Genomic DNA, 19,159 nt, shown 5'->3' on the forward strand with positions numbered 1-19,159 from the left:
AAAGGGGCAGTTCTGAGGAAAATGTAACGTGTTCAATTAGCAAAGTAAATGGCTTACTAGATATGAGAAGGGAAGAGAGGTAAGGAAACACACTTAACCAGCCCCAGATCTAAAAGCAGGTAGGGCCTGCTGCCAGCTATTATTTCTTCACTTGAGGCAGGCCAAGTCATTAGTAGTCAATGTAAGCAAATAAAATCTAGGACAGGAAAGAACTGTCTTTGCTTTTGGATAATAAGGCCAAGGGTATTATTAAGACAGATTAAGGTCGAAGACACATTATAAAGAGGACACATTCTCAGAAGAAAATGAGTCTTCAGGGTGGTGAATATGTTAGACCTTAGGTTCATTAGGATTAAACCAACATCTAAACTATGGCCTCCTTCCCCCTTCCATCAAAGGGCTCACAACTCCATTTGCACAAGGGTTAGCAAAAACAGAGTTGAAAGGAAATCTTTTAACACTCTGGGAATGATGACAAAGGACAGGATTGGAGGGCTAGGCCTACATTGGTTTGTGGAGGGGAGGTGGGGTTTGAGGAAGATGGGGGCTGGGGCCTGGAATGGCTTGAATGAGGGATCTCAGCTAGAGGATGATGACGATCTTTTTGGAAAACTGTAGTAACTGTTTAGGATACCCCACGAAAACTTAAGCAATGAGGTTGTGTCCCTCCTACAGTTCAAGAGTGAAAGTTATCCAAGCCAAAGGCAGAAATCTCACTGTCCTTGTTATTCCATATGGATTTGGGATTCTTCTCTGCTCTAATTCCCCCCACCCCCAAAGAGTTTCCGAGTTTGGGAATGGCTGTGGCAGTGGGGTAAGAGTTAATAATCTCATTCCTAGACCAATGAATGCACAAAGGCTTGGTTGTGGCAGAATGCATGGGAGAACAATCAGCCATCACTGGTCAGGCGGTTTAGACCCTTAATCTTTTCCTCCCTAAAGATAACATTTAGGCCTGTTGTATTTCAGCTTCAGGTCCAGAAAAGCTGCAAAACCAGACAAGTGACACAATGGCTGCCTCAGGACCAGCTACATTGACCAATGACCTTCTGCCCTGGCACAGACCAATCAGTGGAGAGCACCCCTGGAAAGCTGATGAGTATTCTATTAAGATCTGAGAAATTTCCTAAGATTTCCACCTGCAAGAAAGAGATAAAATACACTCAGGACAAAGGATCCAGTGCATGCTCTCCCTGCGAGGAGTACCCCTGTGCCATTCCCCCACAGGACCATATCCCCTAACCTCTAAACCAAGGGACCCCATGAGACTTGCAAGCAGAGGAGCAATGGACAGTGGCTGCTCATCCTGGGCTAACCCCCTGCACCTGTCACCAAGGCCCCTTTTTCTCTGTGTAGCCCTTTCTGTTGGATATTCCCACCTTCCATCCCCCTTTCCTTAAATAAATTCAGTTTTCTTTAATCACTGCCTGAGATGGCTATTTAGCCTGCCAGAGTACCACGATATTAATCTTTCAGTTGCCTCCTATACACACCCAACCACGAGATCAAACCTGCAACCTACTATGTGTCCTGCCCAGGAATCAAACCCACAACCTTTTGGTGTACAGGCGACACGCCAACCCATTAAGCCATCTGATCAGGGTTCTGATTTATTTTTTTGAATGAAGAGTGCTCTTTTGTTTTGAGGAATCGCTTCCCAATACTTGAATGGTGTTCGTAGTTTGACAAAAACAAAGACCAACTCTTTTTTTTTTTTTTTGGATAGGAAGTTGATTTATTGGTAGGTGTAAGGTGAGGGCAGCACCGAGACTCTTAGGCGTGCAGGGCTCGCCATTTCTCCAGGGGGCCATGATTAGGGATGTATTTGACCCCACAGCCATCTGGGATGAGGCGCTTCTCGGCCACCATATCTTCAAACTCATCCGCGTTAAACTTAGTAAAGCCCCACTTCTTGGAGATGTGGATCTTCTGGCGGCCCGGGAACTTGAACTTGGCTCTGCGTAGGGCCTCAATCACATGCTCCTTGTTCTGCAGCTTGGTGCGGATGGACATGATGACCTGGCCGATGTGGACTCTGGCCACTGTGCCCTGGGGCTTCCCAAAGGCACCCCGCATCCCCGTCTGGAGCCTGTCGGCCCCAGCACAGGACAGCATCTTGTTGATGCGGATGACGTGGAAGGGGTGCAGCCGCACTCGGATGTGAAAGCCATCTCTGCCGCAGCTTTTCACCATATACTTGTTGGCACAGATGCGGGCAGCCTCCAGGGATTCGGAGGAGAGCTGCTCGTATTCGTCGGACACCATGTGGCCACACAGTGGGAACTCATCCACTTTCACCTTCTTCCGCCCCAGGTCAAAGATGCGGATCTTGGCATCCGGGACGCCTCGGCAGAAGCGGGACTTCGGGTACGGCTTGTTCTTACAATACCGGTAACACCGGGCGGGCCGGCGACCCATGGCGACACCAGGACCTTCAGGGGCACGCTGAAGGGAAAGAGCAAAGGCCAATTCTTATTAAAATGGAATGGGCAGTTGGGACACCGCTAAACTGCTCTGCCTAAAAAAAGCCAGCATTAATCTTTATTTTTAAATATGTTATTGATTTTTTTACAGAGAAGGGAGAGGGATAGCTACCCTGTTTCCCCGAAAATAAGACAGTGTCTTATATTAATTTTTTTCTCCCAAAGTTGCGCTAGGTCCTGTTTTCAGGGGATGTCTTATCTTTCCATGCGCTAGGTCTTACTTTCAGAGGATGTCTTATTTTCGGGGAAACACGGTGGTTAGAAACATCGATGAGAGAGAAACATCGAAGAGCTGCCTCCTGCACACTCCCTACTGGGGATGTGCCTGCAATCAAGGTACATGCCTTTGACTGGAATCGAACCTGGGATCCTTCAGTCCACAGGCCGATGCTCTACCCACTGAGCCAAACCAGTGAGGGCCAGCATTAATCTTAAATTATAAAATGGGTTGGGGTGCAGGTAGGAAGGAAACTTTTCTGTTGGTGGCTGGTAAAAGATGGTGAGAAGCTGAAACCGGTTTGGCTCAGTGGATAGAGCATTGGCCTGCGGACTGAAGGGTCCCAGGTTCGATTCCAGTCGGGGGCATGTACATTGGTTGCGGGCACATCCCTGGTGGGAGTGTGCAGGAGGTGGCTGGTCAATGTTTCTCTCTCTTCGATGTTTCTAGCTCTCTATCCCTCTCCCTTCCTCTCTGTAAAAAAATCAATAAAATATATTTAAAAAAAAAAAAGATGTTGAGAAGAGTGGAAAGATGACCTTGGGGAAGAAGTCGTCTGGGGAGGCCATGGGCTATAGATGCTGTACTTGCAATAGCCACCTCTAAATCTTCTAGGCTTTGTAATTCTCCTATTACTGTATTCTCAAACTTTTAGTGGTAGCTGTGTACAGAAACTGCCCCTCCCCCCAAGCCGGAGTAGGTGGGTAGCTAGTGGGTCTGAAGCTTTAGGGAGTGGCTTGCAGCAGAATTTCAGAATATTATATTTTGAATAAAGGATGAGCAAAGACAACCGTCTTGTAATTTATAATCTCCTCTCTCCCAGGAGACCTCTTTGGGGGGAGAAGGGGAGGTTTGGCGCTGGTTCTCAGACCCCGGTTCAAATTCCAACTTGCTTTATAACCTTAGGCACATTTACTTAATCGGCCTGTGCCGCGGATTCCTTATTTATTAAAAAAAAAAGGGGGGGGGGGGAGGCGCACAAGATTCTCCATTGCTTGTGGCTGCTGGGAGAAAAGAAGGCGACAGTGCCTGGCAAGTACAAGGCATAAGCAAAATGAAGGGCTCCTACCGCGGTAAACATTTGTTAATCCATCGGACCTACCTTTATTGTGCGCACCCCAATGTTGGCGGAGCTCGTCCTGCGCTTCGGGCTCTCGGAGCGCTCCCTCCTCGGCGAAGGAGCCTCACGTGTAGTGTGTGGGCCTTGTCCCGCTGGCCGCCTCGCGATTGGCTCCGCCGAACGGACAAGCCCCACCCCCTCCCTGTCGATCTCACCCCTGATTGGGCCGGGGCCAGCCCTAGGGCGCGCGTGCGCGGAGCGAGGACGAAGATGCCTTCCGGTCTGGAGGGAGGAGGTGACGTTGGGAGCGGAGGCCGGCTGGATCCTCCGGGAGCCCTGGGGACGTTGTATGTGTGGGCCTGCCGATCGCGTCACCAGTCGGCGACTGCGCCTTGGCTGTGGTGGCCGAGGCGGCGGAGGCGAAGGCGGCAGCGGCGGCGACAGCTCTGGGGTTTGCGTCTCGGGGTGTGTCGGCCGCCGCTGCTGCTTCGGCTTGGTATGTACAAATGGCTGGTTAGGATTCTCGGCACCATTTTCCGCCTCTGCGACCGGTCGGTGCCCCCTGCTGCCCGGGCCCTGCTCAAGAGACGGCGCTCGAACAGGTGAGCGGAGAGGGGCCCCGAGGGCCGGCCTGGCCCGTCCCGGGCCCGGTCCCCTCCCGCATCCCGGGCCCGGCCCGGCCGCGAGCGCCGATCGCGCCCGGAGGCCCCGAGCGCGTAGCTGGGCCGCGGCGGCCGAGGTGCGGGTCGCGGGTGGCCGGGTGACGTAGTTGCCTCCTCCGCCCTGGGCCGCTGCGGCTCCCGGTGATGGGTGATGCTGGCTGTCTGGAGTGGCAGGTGATGGCTAGGATAGTTGACGTGTTTGTCCGAGCCCACGCTGCCTGTCCACAAATGGGGCTTTATCATACTTGGCTGCTCTTAGGTGGAAAGCTAACAATTTCATTTTATTTTATTTTTTTGGCTCGCTGTTTACAAAGCGCACTCCCAGGTGCCATCTGCGGGCAGTAAGTGCAGTGAAGGGAAGTGAGGTTGATAGCTTGCCCAAAGCCGTGTTGACTGCAAATACTGTTCTCTCAGCACCGAAACAGCAGCTGTCTTGTTCTGAAACAAACTGTGTGTGTGTGGGGAGAGAGGGAGAGAGATTCTTAGCATCAGCATTAGGATATGAGGGGAAGGGTGGGTAGGTACTTCATTTCTTTAAAAAGATCGCTCGTCTGTACTCATAAGTTAAAATTTTGGGGAAACTAAAAGCTGTTTTAACTTAGCATTTTACCCCTTGGTTTATACCTTAATAGTGCATGCCTAAGACTTAATCTAGAAAATAAAATACCATAACAGTTCTTTACTTCTCCCCACCCCCCAGTGATCAAACGTCGTGAACATTTTTTTTTTAATTATTATTAAGCTCAATATCATTGAAAGGTGGTTTCTTGGAGTGTGAGAGAACAAGAGGATTAATACAGGAATCTGAGAATGTAGGTCATTGATGAAATAGACTGTTAGCTAAATTCCATTATGTGTTCAGAGGGTAGGGTTTCAACTTATTATTCCTTTCTACCCTTCTGTAGGGTTGATATAAGGCTCATTTGAGAGCATTTTGTAAAGTGCCTAGCATTATACTTTTAAATATGAGTAGTATATATTTTTATAAGTAGCATTTGTTTATTCTACCCAGAGGGCCTTGTTGCAGAGGTTGTGGGGCATGATAGGCAGTTGGTATATATTTATTAAATAAGGGAATATTAATTTGCTCTCCCCTGTACTCTCTTTTTGCTACCAATTCCTGCTAGTCAGGGGAACAGTGGTTGAAGATGGAAATACTATTCTTTACTGCCCATCCTTAATCTAAAACAACTCTTAATGTAAGCCATTTTTTCAGTCAAAATGAGGCCAGGAGATCTTGGGATGCTTAAAGTAATGAACTAAATTGTATTATCCTAGGATTTCGTTTGCTCATTTTTTTGTAAATATGGTCAGTCACAATCATCTTTAGATGATTACTAGTGTATCGTGAAGCTTTAATATTGTTGCGGTAAAGGTCCTGTAAACTTTTCAGATATTTTATTATCACTGTAATATAGTGTCCATGAAAAAAAAATGCAGTTAAATATTACAGCTTTCTGACTAAGAACTGTCTTTCAAGGCTTCTTATATTGTCTACTTCTACCTGAGATAGAAAATAACTGGGAAGGGGGGATGCTGGTTTTTTAAGTCATTTCTGGAGAGAAGACGGAAATAACTAGTCCTAAGCCCTTAACCTATGTTCCTTTACTAGCTAAGTGATTTCTGACCAGTTTCAAGTTTGGACTTTAGCCAGATTACAGATACTACATGATAGTCTCTTTCAAATAGTTGAAACCATAGTGTTAAGTCCTACTATGGAGAAACATTCTTTTTATTGTACTTTTTAAAAATATATATTTTATTGATTTTTTTACAGAGAAGAAGGGAGAGGGATAGAGAGCCAGAAACATTGATGAGAGAGAAACATTGACCAGCTGCCTCCTGCACACCCCCTACCAGGGACATGCCCACAACCACGGTACATGCCCTTAACTGGAATCAGACCTGGGACCTTTCAGTCCCCAGGCCGACGCTTTATCCACTGAGCCAAACCGGTTTCAGCTATTGTACTTTTTTTTTTTAATTTTTTGTTCCTTAATTGGTGTTAGAGAGGAAGGGACAGGGAGAGAGAGTGGAACATCAGTTGGCTGCCTCCTGCACAACCCCTACTGGGGTTTGAGCAGACCCAGGCAATGTGCCCTGACCAGGAATTGAACCGACAGCCTCTTGGTGCATGGGACAATATTCAACCAACTGAGCCACAACCACCAGGGCAATTAGCATTCTCTTTTAAAACATCAGTTTGGTCCATTTTATGACAAAGTGGATAGAGGGAGGTATGTTATATAAACGCTAAGTTTACTTATAGAAATGGTTATGTGTGTATATATAAGTACATATGTGTATGTATATATATGTATATATATGTATTTCTTTTCTTTTGTTTCAGCACTCTGTTTTCTACTGTGGACACTGATGAAATACCAGCCAAGAGACCAAGATTAGGTATTGATTATTAATTTTAAAAATTAGTGTCTTAGTAGAAAAACTGTATGTAACAGAATTTAAAAGCTAAAAAGTATATGCAGTGAAAAGTAAGCCTCTTTCCTATTCCTTTTCTACTCAGTTATCTTTTCTGGAAGTAACTGGGGAATTAAGTGTGTTTCTAGATAGATAAGCCTATACATTGAATATACATTTTAAAGCTTTTTTAAAATATACATTTTAAAATTCTAAATCTTTATATAAGGAAAAATTGCTTTCCCCTAGCCCTGTGGTTGGCAAACAACGGCTTACGAGCCACATGTGGCTCTTTGGCCCCTTGAGTGTGGCTCTTCCACAAAATACCATGGCCTAGGCGAGTCTATTTTTGAAGAAGTGGCATTAGAAGAAGTTGTACTGTTGATATTTTGCTCTGTTGACTAATGAGTTTGCCGACCACTGCCCTAGCCAGTTTGGCTCAGGCCTGCAGACTGAAGGCTCCTAAATTTGATTCCGGTCAAAAGCGTCTACCTTGGTTGCAGGCTCCTTCCCTTGCCCTGGTCAGGGCACATATCGGAGGCAACCAATCGATGTTTTGCTCTCTGTCTCTTCCCCTCCCTTCCACTCTCTCTGAAAAATCAATGGAAAAATATTACTCGGTAAGGATTAAAAAAAAGAAAAGTTGCTCCCTTTTTTTTTTTTTTTTTAAAGAAAAGTTGCTTTTTAAATTTGTGGGGGAAACAAAAACTAATTCAAACTAAACCATCTGGTTCAGATAGTGAATCAATCTGATGTGTTTCCTCAAATTGTTTACTTACCTACAATTGAAGGGCTAGACATCATTTCATAGAAGAGAATAAAGTTAAAGTAAAACGAAAAGGCACAATGGATTGCTATAATATTTTCTTATTACTAAAAAATGCATGTGAATGTGGATCTACCACCAGATGTGATGGTTAAGAGAAGAAACAGCCCTAACCGATTTGGCTCAGCTCAGTGGATAGAGTATTAGCTTGCAGACTGAGGGTCCCAGGTTCAAATCCGGTCAAGGGCATGTACCTTGGTTGTAGGCATATCCCTAATAGGGGGTGTGCAGGAGGCAGCTGATCGTTCAGTGTTTCTAACTCTCTATCTCTCTCCCTTCCTCTCTATAAAAAAAAAAAAAAAATCAATAAAATATATCCTATCTAATAAAGAGGGAATACGCTAATTGACCATCACTCCGTCACAAAGATGGCTGCACCCATAGCTGAGGCCAGGTTCCCATACGGAGCCTTAACAAGCAATCAGCAGGGGCCTGAGGCTACGCCCTTCCCTGCCCTGTGGGGCTTGGCAGGGGACCTCAGGCCACACCCCCTGCCCTGGTGTCAGGCTGGGGGACCTCAGGCGGCCCACCCCACCCCAGTGCCAGGTCACGGGACCTGAGGCCATGCACCCCCTGCCCAGCGGGGTTTGACGGGGAACCTCAAGGTGTGCTTCCTGTCCTGGTGCTAGGCTAGGGGACCTCGGGCTGCTCGCCCCCCTCCATCCCCCTGCTCCAGCGCCAGGCAGGGGGACCTCAGGCTGTGCCCCCCACCAGGTGGGGCTTGACAGGGGACTTCAGGTCGAGCTCCCACCACAGCACCAGGCAGCACCCCCTGCCCGGTGGGCTTGACTGGACCTTAAACTGTGCCTCCCCCACCCCAGCACCAGGCCAGGGGACCTGAGGTTGCACCCCCCTGCCTGGCTGGGCTTGACAGGGAACCTTATACCGTGCCCCCCCACCCAGCAGGGCTTGACGGGGGACCTCAAGGTGTACCCCCAGTGCTGGGTCAGGGGAACTCAGGCTGTACCCCCTTGCCTGGCAGGGCTTGACAGACCTCAGGCCATGCCCCCCATCCAGCGGGGCTTGACAGGGGATCTCAGGCTGTGTCCCACACATGGCGGGGCTTGATGGAGGACCTCAAAGCACGCCCTCTGCTCCGGTCTGGTCTGGGGGACCTCAAGCCACAGCCTCTGTCCTGGTGCTGGGCCGGGGACCTGAGGCTACACCCCTGCCAGGTCCTGGCCAGGTAGCTTATTTGGTTAGATTAAAGGATCGTCCGCATACACCAAGCTTGTAAGTTCAATTCCTAGTCAGGGCACATACAAGAAGCAACCAATGAATGTATAATAAGTGGGACAACAAAATTTATGTTTTTTCCTCTCTCCCTCTCTCTCTTTCTCTCTAAAATCAATAAGTAAAAATATTTTAAAAATTACCTTTCAAACACATTTGTTTACCAAAAGAGTCAATTTTAAAGAAAAATATAAGTAGCTATGTGGTAAATAATAACATACACAGTGAAATTATAGACATTTCCAGAGATAATTCTGGCAGTCATCCATTTTATGGACTTCTATGTTAAGGATCTCTTCCTCCATGATTTCCATGAAATGTGTGTTATGATTTTCTGAATGGAAACTATAGAAGGAAACCTAAGGTAAGAAGGAAGCAGTGAGTAGCAGAGGTAATACTGGAAGAGTTTGTAAAGGTTTATAGTAATGTTAGTAGAACTATCTGCCACAATGGCTGTTGAGCCCTTGAAATGAGGTTAGTGCACCTGCATTTATAATTTAAATTTTTTTAAATTTAATCTTTATTGTTCAGATTATTGCAATTGTTCCTCTTTTTCCCCCAGTTGCCACACCACCCTCTTCTCTTACCCCCCCCCCCCCCCCCCCGCTCCCCACTGTCCTCATCCATAGGTGTACGATTTTTGTCCAGTCTCTTCCTGCACCCCGCACACCCCTTTCCCCCTGAGTATTGTCAGACCACTCCCTTTCTATGCGCCTGATTGTATTATATTCACCAGTTTATACTGTTCATCGAATTTTTTATTCACTAGATGTTTAGATTCACTTGTTGATAGGTACGTATTTGTTGTTCATAATTTTTATCTTTACCTTTTTCTTCTTCTTCCTGTTCTTACAGAATACCTTGCAACATTTCATATAATACTGGTTTGGTGGTGATGAACTCCTTTAGCTTTTTCTTATCTGTGAAGCTCTTTATTTGCCCTTCAATTCTGAATGATAGCTTTGCTGGTAGAGTAATCTTGGTTGTAGGTTCTTGCTATTCATCACTTTGAACATTTCTTGCCACTCCATCTGATCTGCATAGTTTCTGTTGAGAAATCAGCTGACAATAGTATGGGTGCTCCCTTGTAGGTAACTGTTTTTCTCTTGCTGCTTTTAATATTCTCTTTGTCTTTTGCTCTTGGCATTTTAATTATGATGTGTCTTGGTGTGGTCCTCTTTGAATTCCTTTATTTGGGGTTCTGTGCACTACCTGGACTTGTAGGCCTATTTCTTTCACCAGGTGGGGGAAGTTTTCTGTCATTATTTCTTCAAATAGGTTTTTGGTATTTTGCTCTCTCTATTCTTCTGGCACCCCCATAATTTGGATGTTGGTACGCTTGAAGTTGTCCCAGAGGCTCCTTACACTATCTTTATCTTTTTTCTTTTCTGGTTGGTTGTTTTTTGCTTCTTTGTATTTCAAATCTTTTTTTTTTTTTTTTTTAATATATTTTATTGATTTTGTACAGAGAGAAAGGGAGAGAGATAGAGAGTTAGAAACATCGATGAGAGAGAGTCATTGATCAGCTGCCTCTTGCACTCCCCCAACTGGGGATATGCCCGCAACCAAAGTACATGGCTTTAACTGGAATCGAACCCGGGACCTTTCAGTCCCCAAGCTGACGCTCTATCCATTGAGCCAAACCGGTCTCGGCTATATTTCAAATCTTTGACTTGATTCTTGGGATCCTCTAGTCTGCTGTTGGATTTCTGTATAATATTTTTAATTTCAGTCAGTGTATGTTTAATTTCTAGTTGGTCCTTTTTCATATCCTTGAGGGTCTCACTAAATTTATCGGCCTTTACTAGAAAATTCTTGAAAATCTTGTAACTATGGTTTTGAACTTTATATCCAGTTGTTTGCTTTCCTCCATTTCCTTCATTTGTGACCTGTTGAGAAACGAGATATTTTCAAATTTTGTTTCTTTTAACTGTGAAACAGGTCATTTTCAAACTAGTTCTTTGAACTATTCTATAGTTTCAGATTGGATTCTGCTTTACCCAGCTATCACATCCTCCCTGCTGTTTAAGTTATTTCACTATCTTTTTGGAAAGTATTATATATTTTATCTGTTCTGGAGTGCTTGTTGCTTAAAAGCCACCTTCACAATTTCAGGCTGTTTTTCTCTAAAGCAGAATATGGCTAAGGTGATGATCTCTTTCTTTCATACCAGTGCTTTAGAATACCCTTATTTAGGAAATTGTAGAAAATAAGTCATCAGTATAGGAAGTAAGAAAGGGGTAGTGATAAAAAGAGGAAGTTTTTTTTTTTTAACAAATTTACCCCTCCCGCTTGTTTGTTTACTTGCTTATTTTGTAATCTTTGTATTTGGTGGCAGGGAGGGGTGAGCCTGACACATTTTTTCCAGTAGAGGGATAGCCTTGTTTTATCATAGATGTTTAAGAATTTCATATCTAATATTCCAGTAATTTCTACCTTGGCGTTTAGTAGGTAACTGTTTAGGACAACTATAACATTACCTGCCTTGGAAGTAAGACCAAACATATGAGTAAATGAAGTGTTTCCTATAGGATTCTGCCATGCCTAGTGACTATAAACTCTAGGTTGTTATGTCCCTGACCCTAGGATATAGATTTCTTTTATTTATATACTAGAGGCCCAGTGCACGGGGTGGAAGGAGGTGAGGGGGGAAGAGGAGGAGGTTGTCCCTCAGCCCAGCCTGCACCCTCTCCAATCTGGGACCCGTTGAGGGATGTCTAACCCTCCATTTAGGCCTGATCTCAGTGGGATAGGGCCTAAACGGGTGGTTGGACATCCCTCTCACAATCCAGGACTACTGGCTCACAACCGCTTGCCTGCCTTTGCCAGATTGCCCCTAACTGCTCTTGCCTGCCAGCCTGATCACCCCCTAACTGTTCCCCTTCCAGCTTGATCAACACCTAACTGCTCCCTGGCCAGCCCGATTGCCCTAACTGCTTTCCCTTCCTGGCCTGGCACTCTTAACTGTCCTCCCCTGCAGGCCTGGTCCCCCACAACTGCCCTTCTCTGCTGGCCTGGTCACTCCTAACTGGCCACAACTGCCCTCCCTGTAGGCCATCTTGTGGCAGCCATCTTGTGTCCACATGGGGACAGCAATCTTGTGTCTTGGAGTGATGGTCAATTTGCATATTACTCTTTTATTAAATAGGATATTGATTTCAGAGAGGAAGGGAGAGAGAGATAGAAACACCAAAGATGGGAGAGAATCATTGATGGGCTGGCTGCCTCCTGCACTCCCCCCACTGGGGATCGAGTCTGCAACCCAGGCATGTGTCCTGCAACAGAATCAAATCGAGGACCCTGTAGTCTGCAGATCGATGCTCAATCTACTGAGCCAAACCAGCTATGGCTCTTTTTGTTTTACATGGGAGAAATCATTGCTTGAAAGTTGTCCTTTCAGGACTTTTGTGTGTGAATCTGTGTGATAGTTTCATATTTTTGTAGCATCCCAGATACCTTACTAAAAATACAAAAATCACAGTGCTGGAATTTCAGTTATTCAAGTAGGAGAAAAAATTTTTTTACAGGTGACTTTTTATATCAGTGATTGAAAATAGGACTTCTAATAAAAATTGAGAGGCCTTTCTTAGATACAATCATACTATTATTTAAAAAATATGAAATTTGTACACTTGGAGGCAGAGGTCCCTCAGCCTGGCCTGCGCCCTCTCGCAGTCTGGGAGCCTTCGGGGAATGTCTGACTGATGGCTTAGCCAGCAATTGGACATTCTTAGTGCTGCTGCGAAGGCAGGAGTCTTCCCCCACTGCCGCTGCACTCACCAGCTGTGAGCTCCGCTTCTGGCTGAGTGGTGCTCCCCCTGTGAGAGCACAGTAACCACCAGGGGCAACTCCAGTGTTGAGCATCTTTCCCCTGGTGGTAAGTCCCATTATAGCAATTGGTTGTTCTGCCTTTTGGTCGATTTGCATATTAGCCTTTTATTATATAGGATGTTTTTTTTATTGATTTCAGAGAAGCAGAAGGGAGAAGGGGAGAGAGATAGAACATCAGTGATAAGAGAGAATCAATGATATGCCTTCTGCATGTCCCCTAATGGAGACCAGCCCATAGCCTGGGCATGTGCCCTGACCAGGAATTAAACTGTGACCGCCTAGTTCCTGGGTCGACACTTAACCTGTGAGCCACACCGCTGGGCTATAACCTTATTTTTTTTGCCAAAAGTTTATTACTCTAAGTTTATATGTATATGTAATCTATGTTACACTTTCTAGATTGCTTTATTCACCAAGTGAAAAACAGTCTCTACAATGCTGCCAGCTTGTTTGGATTCCCATTCCAGCTGACCACAAAGCCCATGGTAGCTTCTGTAGCTTCTGCTTGTAACGGAACACGGAATGCGGCCCCTTCAGGAGAGGTCAGTGGGGATAGGACTCCTTTGGGACTACTGATTTTGGTACTTAATCATTGAAAGTATATTTTGGAAATATTCTCATTTTGGGCATTAATGTGTAGAATGATTTCTATGCAGAAATATGCATGTGTTTATTAGCCTTGACATATAGGCCCAAAATTTAAAAGTTTAAGAAATTACACTTTTAAAAGAAATTACATATTTAAGAAATAATTATAAAGAGCTTAATTACTGAATAATAAGTATGTTTGGAGACCTTGGAATTGTTAAATTTTTACTTCATTTTGTGAGTCTTCACAAATTAAATGTCAGATTTTATTGATAATATCTCTTCTGTGAGCTAGCACCAATTAAAGTGATTTTTATTTTTTCATATTAGAAACTTACTTAAATTCTAAAATTATATACTACAGAGGTTATTTTATTTGATTTTAAGGTATTTTCGAACTCTTCATCTTGTGAACTGACAGGTTCCGGATCCTGGAACAACATGCTGAAACTGGGTGAGGTGGATAAAAATAGTTCTGTTTTCCCCTTCCTCCTCCTGCTTCTTTTTCTGAGTTTTGAGAATATAAAAGAACACTGCTTTGATATGAAAACACAGACATTCTCTCTGTCGTTCTAAAAGGCAAATACTTTCCTTTACAATTGTGATTTCTATTTGGAATATCAGTGTCCATATGTAACTTAGATCAAGTTTCATTCCTTAAAAACAACACACAAACATTTCCTGAGTACTTACTCTGTGCTAGGCATTATGCTAAGTTATTAAAATACTAACAAAATAATAAAACCTTTAATAACAAAACAAATAGCAATAATAACAAAAATAGGAAAACTGCCTTAGAAGGACTTCTTTATGTGTGAATCTGATTGGGGAGCAATCTTAGGTCTCCAGTTCTCAGCTTTATGGATTGGGAACCTCTATATCATCCAGACCCCAAAATTGAATTGTTAATTTTTTTAATATGCTGTGCACAGTGCTGGGGGTGTGTGGGGGGTAGTGGGGAGAAGGGGATAGGGAGAAACCAGGGTCCTGAAAATGGTATGATCTCTGCCAAGCAGGTAGGTATGTAAAGTTTGAGAGGAAGGGGAAAAGAGCTTTTAGAGAAGTTGTGGATTTAGAAGTCAAAAGTAGAAGAAGCTAAGGAAATGATAAAAACCTTACAGTAGTGCTTCTTCAAACAAACTTTTTATGTAAAGTACCTCTAGTGGCAGATGAAAGGAGAGTAAATGTATACCCCCAAGTCTGAGAATCTAGTTCCAAGGGATCTAGGGACAAAGATGATACTTCTTTGAAGCCTTTTATTTTATTTAAAAAACTAATACAAATTAGATTTCATAATCTATTTATATTGTTTGACTATATAAATGCTTAAAATTATTTACCATTAAAATTGACATCGAAGAGCTAGTAGATATATCCTGCCCGAGGCATCAGCAGTATAGTTGTGTGGGTTTGTGTAGTCTAGTGAGAGAAGCCCAGGTATCCCTGGGCAGGTTTCTAATGTAAAATGTCCACAGCCTCTAATCTGAAGCCCTTAGAAATGTGTCTAGGGATTCTGAATTTATCCTATTTTAGATTGTGTTTATTGAATATTATTCTAAAAACCCATTGGGTTTGAACATTGGTTCAAGTCAGATTTTGCAAACAAATGAATTCGGTCAATTTAGGTTTTGCTGCTACAATTGCGTTTTGTAGTTCTTAGGCACTCCAAGCCTAAGAAATAGCTCCAAAGAAAATGTGGCTAATGAAAATTTGGTTACCATATTTTGAAGTATAATAACCACCTCATAAGCTTCCAGTGAAATATAGTAACATATGGCAGGTTTTCACTTAAAAATACTTCTGTTTTCTTGAGAGGAAAAAGAAAACTTGAAAAATTCTCTTAATTTGATTAGGTTGTAGGGAATTTTATAATCATTAAGTTCTTCATGCCTTTTTGGTCCCAGCAAGCAAAACTAAGAAAGCTTCCCTATGAATTGTTATTGCTTATCTGAAACCAAAGACAAACTAAGCACTATTGTTTTTCCTTTAACCTTACAAAGTTAATTCTGATCTCTGTGTTGTATAGTAATAGAATTTGAAAAAAATAACATATATGGTTCTGCAGTGTAGACTGATCACACAGTTTCTTTTCTAATGCAGTATTCACAAATGTTTTTTAATTTATTTATTTATTAATTTATTTACTTATTTACAATTACAAATGCATTTTTAAAATAGGTAATAAATCTCCTAATGGAATAAGTGATTATCCAAAGATCAGAGTGACAGTAACTCGAGATCACCCTCGCAGAGTCCTACCTTCCTTTGGGTAAGTGTTAAATTCTGCCTTTTTTACATGGAAACTTAGCACATATTAGGTGCTCACTCTTGCTAGACATTCACACTTTTTCCTATTATGTAATCTTGTTAAGTAAGTACTCGAGCTTGCCGAATATCATGCAGGTAGTGAAAAACTTGAACTCAGGTGTATGTTACTTTTTCTGCCATATTATATGCCCATAGCATCTGAATTTGAAAACCTTTTGAAAAAGAATTGCCATTCAATTATAAACTTTTTAAAAAGTTTAATATGCATGCAGAAAAGTATGGAAATAAGTGTCTAGCCTGATGAATTTTCATACACTGAACTGTTTTGTTTGTTTTTTTCATTACGGTAATTCTCCTTTTTGTGTTCCTATTTTCTAGAATTTCTACTACTTGGATATTAAACCTTTTAAAAAAAAAATTTGATCTTTTGCATTGTCTTAATTTTCCTATAAATTCTCTTCTGTTGTCCTTGCCCTTTAAAAAGAAATCTTTTACTGATTTCTTTGAGGAGGGGCTTCATAGTTTTTAAATTGTAACCATCCTCCCTTTTCCTACTCCCCATGGTTTTTCTTTCTCCAAGCCTCTTGTTCTTATTGTAAGGATGCAATATCTTTTTTCTCTAAAGCTGTTATTTTAAAATTTTTTCTCCCTGCTTTTCTGCTTCCCCTAAATTCCTTGCCCCCTTTGGTTTACTTTTTATCTTTTTAAAAATATATATATATTTTATTGATTTTTTACAGAGAGGAAGGAGAGGGATAGAGAGTTAGAAACATTGATGAGAGAGAAACATTGATCAGCTGCCTCCTGCATGCTCCCCACTGGATATGTGCCCCACAACCGAGGTATACGCCCTTGATGGGAATTGAACCTGGGACCCTTATTCTGCAGGCTGACGCTCTATCCACTGAGTCAAACCGGTTAGGGCTGTTTTTTGATCTTACGTTTCATATTAGAGTCTATTCAAATGATGGTAATCCTTGGCTATACACTCATATTTAAGAATGAGACACTAACTAAAAACTGGGTTTTCTGGAGTTGGATGAATGGTTGGTTGATTGTAGAGCTAGGAAGGAAAATACAAAATGAATTTGTCATGTCTTGTGCCAGAAATAAAGTAATGTTCAGAAACTGGGGACATGTCAACATGACACAGGAGGAAACTTGAAGGGGCTTTCACTGGCCAAATTGGGAACAATTTAAACATCAAAATGAGTAAAGACAGGCTATAGGTGCTATAAATAAATATATACTGTGAGAAGGAAAGATCTTTATAGTAGGATACCAACTAGTAAATGTACAGGGAATGATTGAATTAGAAAACGGCCATTTTGTAACTATTATAGTAATTGATATTATAGGAATCAATTGAGCTGAACCTAGTAAGTAAAAGTTTGATGAGGAATGGGATACTTATATATACTCAAAATATCTCCCCACAAATTACTTATTAATTATAAAGGGAAAATAATAACTTTAGGATAAAGAAAACTGCTTGACAACTCCACCTTAAGGAAAGGAACAAAGTTAAAGCAATCCACAGTGAGACAAAGAGACATTGTGGTCTCCAGATAGATTGCGCTGAAGACATGAGTTAATTCATATTCCTGCAAAAATCAATCAGAGTCTAAGAATAAGAAACCTGGTTAAGGCCTATATTTTTCAGATGAAGAAAAGCTAAAGAACTTTCAGTTTAAAGGAGACTAAAGATACATGACAACTAAATGCAATGTGAGCTTCTTCATTGGATTCAAGATAGTAAAAATATTGTCGTGGAGGATACTTTTAATGTCTTTGGAGAAATTTAAATGTGGCTACATATTACATATTGTGTCATTGCTAAAGTTCCTGGGTTTTGATGACTATTATGGTTATATAAAAGATGTCCTTGTTCTTGGGAGATACTTACTTGAATATTTAGAGGTGAACTTATTTTCTAAGCACTTAACCCTATAATTATCTCTATAAGCATTGCTTCAACTGCATCCCATTCATTTTGAAAAATTGGTTTTAATTTTTATTCAATTTAAAAATATTTTCTAATTTCTGTTGTACTTTCTCTTTAACCCGTGATTATTCTGAAGTGTAGAATTCTGTTGTTTAATATCCAAATATTTGGGACTTTCCAGACATCTTTTAGTTATTTGGTTTAATTACATTGTGATCAGATAATATACTTAGTGTGATTTCAGTTCTTTTAAATTTTAGCGTTTGTTTTGTGGCCTAGAATATGGTCTGTATGGATGATGTCCAGTGTGCACCTGAAAAGAATGTTGAGTGGAGTGTTCTATAAATGTCAGCTCAAGTTGTTGATGTTTACAGGTCTTACTCGTTTCTAACTTTTTTATTGATTGATGAACAAGGAGTATTGATGTTTCCTGCTGTAATTGTAGGCTTATTTCTTAATCCAGTTAGGGCTGTTTTTGTGTATTTTGTCTTTTTTTTTTTAGAAGAGGAAGACCCAGATTCACCAGTTTCATCATTTTGCCAATTTCTTTATCATTTTCTGTCATATGTACATAATATTTTTTTCTCAACTATTTGAGAGTCTTAGACTCATGTCCTTTTAATCATAGGTACTTCAGTGCTTTATTTCTTAAGAATGAGGACAATTACTTACGTAATCATAGATTTAAAAAATTAGAAAATTTAATATAATACTATTAGTCTTATTTAAATTTATCCATAATAGAGTATATTTTTTCTGATCCACAATTCAGTGTAGGATCATGCATTACGTTTAATTTTTAGTCTTATTGATCTCTTTTAATCTGTAAAACTCCTCAGACTTCCTTTAATAGCAGGATATTTTTAAAGAGTACAGGGTGGGGCATCTATTATTTTGGTTGGAAAATAGTACAGTAATTAATAAATAATAATAAACTCTGTTTTGCATCCTCACAACAGTAAACCTACTTTCACCCCACCCTACAAAACATTTCTTTTGTAGAATGTCCTTTAATTTTGTCGGATGCTTATTCATGATTTGTTTTAGATTATGCAACCTTTTTTTTGGTAAAAATATCATACATGTGGTGTATCCTTTTTAAAGCATTACATCAGCAAGGGGTGATGTCGGTTTGTCCCATTATTGGTGATGTAGGAGAGGCAGGCTCTTCCACCAGCAACAATGACTAGGGGCTTCAAGGCTTTCATTTCTTTAGCAGTTATTCATTTACATTTATTAATTTAGCATCCAGCAAATATCGAGTGCCTTTCAGCTTAGATCCTTTTCTGAGATCCAGTGATGAAACTATGTAATCTCTGTCTCATGAAATTTAAAGTTTGGTGTGAGATAATAGACATTAAACAATCGCACGATAATTAATTCCAGTGACACCAAGTGAGTAAAGGGAGAGTGCAGCCCAAGGGGAAGGTATGTGAAGTAGGGGAGCTGATTCCAGAGTTGGGGTTGGAAAGTTGGGCTTGAGGAAGAAGGCAGAGGCTCTCATGTAGGAGCCCTGGTGACTGGAAATACATGTTCCATAGTCTAATGCTACCTCTACTCGAGAGATAGATCTAACTTTTGTGAATGCTAGTTGTCTGAATTGCCAGGAACAAGCTTAATCTGGG

The 19,159-nt window shown here is 41.9% G+C and overlaps 2 protein-coding genes across 3 annotated transcripts in view; one reads left to right on the forward strand and one right to left on the reverse strand.

The window, feature by feature from the left end:
- Positions 1-1,705: 1,705 nt before the first annotated feature.
- LOC311617191 (large ribosomal subunit protein uL16-like) lies at positions 1,706-3,909 on the reverse strand. Its single transcript, XM_084873499.1, has 2 exons — positions 3,803-3,909; positions 1,706-2,445 (listed from the first exon to the last, which is right to left on the reverse strand). The coding sequence occupies exon 2, from the start codon at positions 2,416-2,418 to the stop codon at positions 1,774-1,776; it is 645 nt and encodes a 214-aa protein (XP_084729625.1). The 5' UTR covers positions 2,419-2,445; positions 3,803-3,909; the 3' UTR covers positions 1,706-1,773.
- Positions 3,809-19,159, forward strand: part of SENP2 (SUMO specific peptidase 2) — a 32,500-nt gene continuing 17,149 nt past the window's right edge. Inside the window, exons 1-5 of one of the 2 annotated variants that reach the window (XM_084873498.1) lie at positions 4,032-4,362; positions 6,773-6,828; positions 13,133-13,275; positions 13,709-13,775; positions 15,500-15,590. In XM_084873498.1, the coding sequence (XP_084729624.1) occupies positions 4,259-4,362; positions 6,773-6,828; positions 13,133-13,275; positions 13,709-13,775; positions 15,500-15,590 (461 nt within the window). In that variant the 5' untranslated portion in view covers positions 4,032-4,258. Of the gene's footprint in view, positions 4,363-6,772; positions 6,829-13,132; positions 13,276-13,708; positions 13,776-15,499; positions 15,591-19,159 lie in introns of both variants that reach the window. The other variant, XM_084873497.1, reaches the window with a different exon arrangement.

Source organism: Pipistrellus hanaki, assembly GCF_964339955.1.
Source record: "Pipistrellus hanaki genome assembly, chromosome: 2".
In the NCBI taxonomy this organism is placed as follows: Eukaryota; Metazoa; Chordata; class Mammalia; order Chiroptera; family Vespertilionidae; genus Pipistrellus; species Pipistrellus hanaki.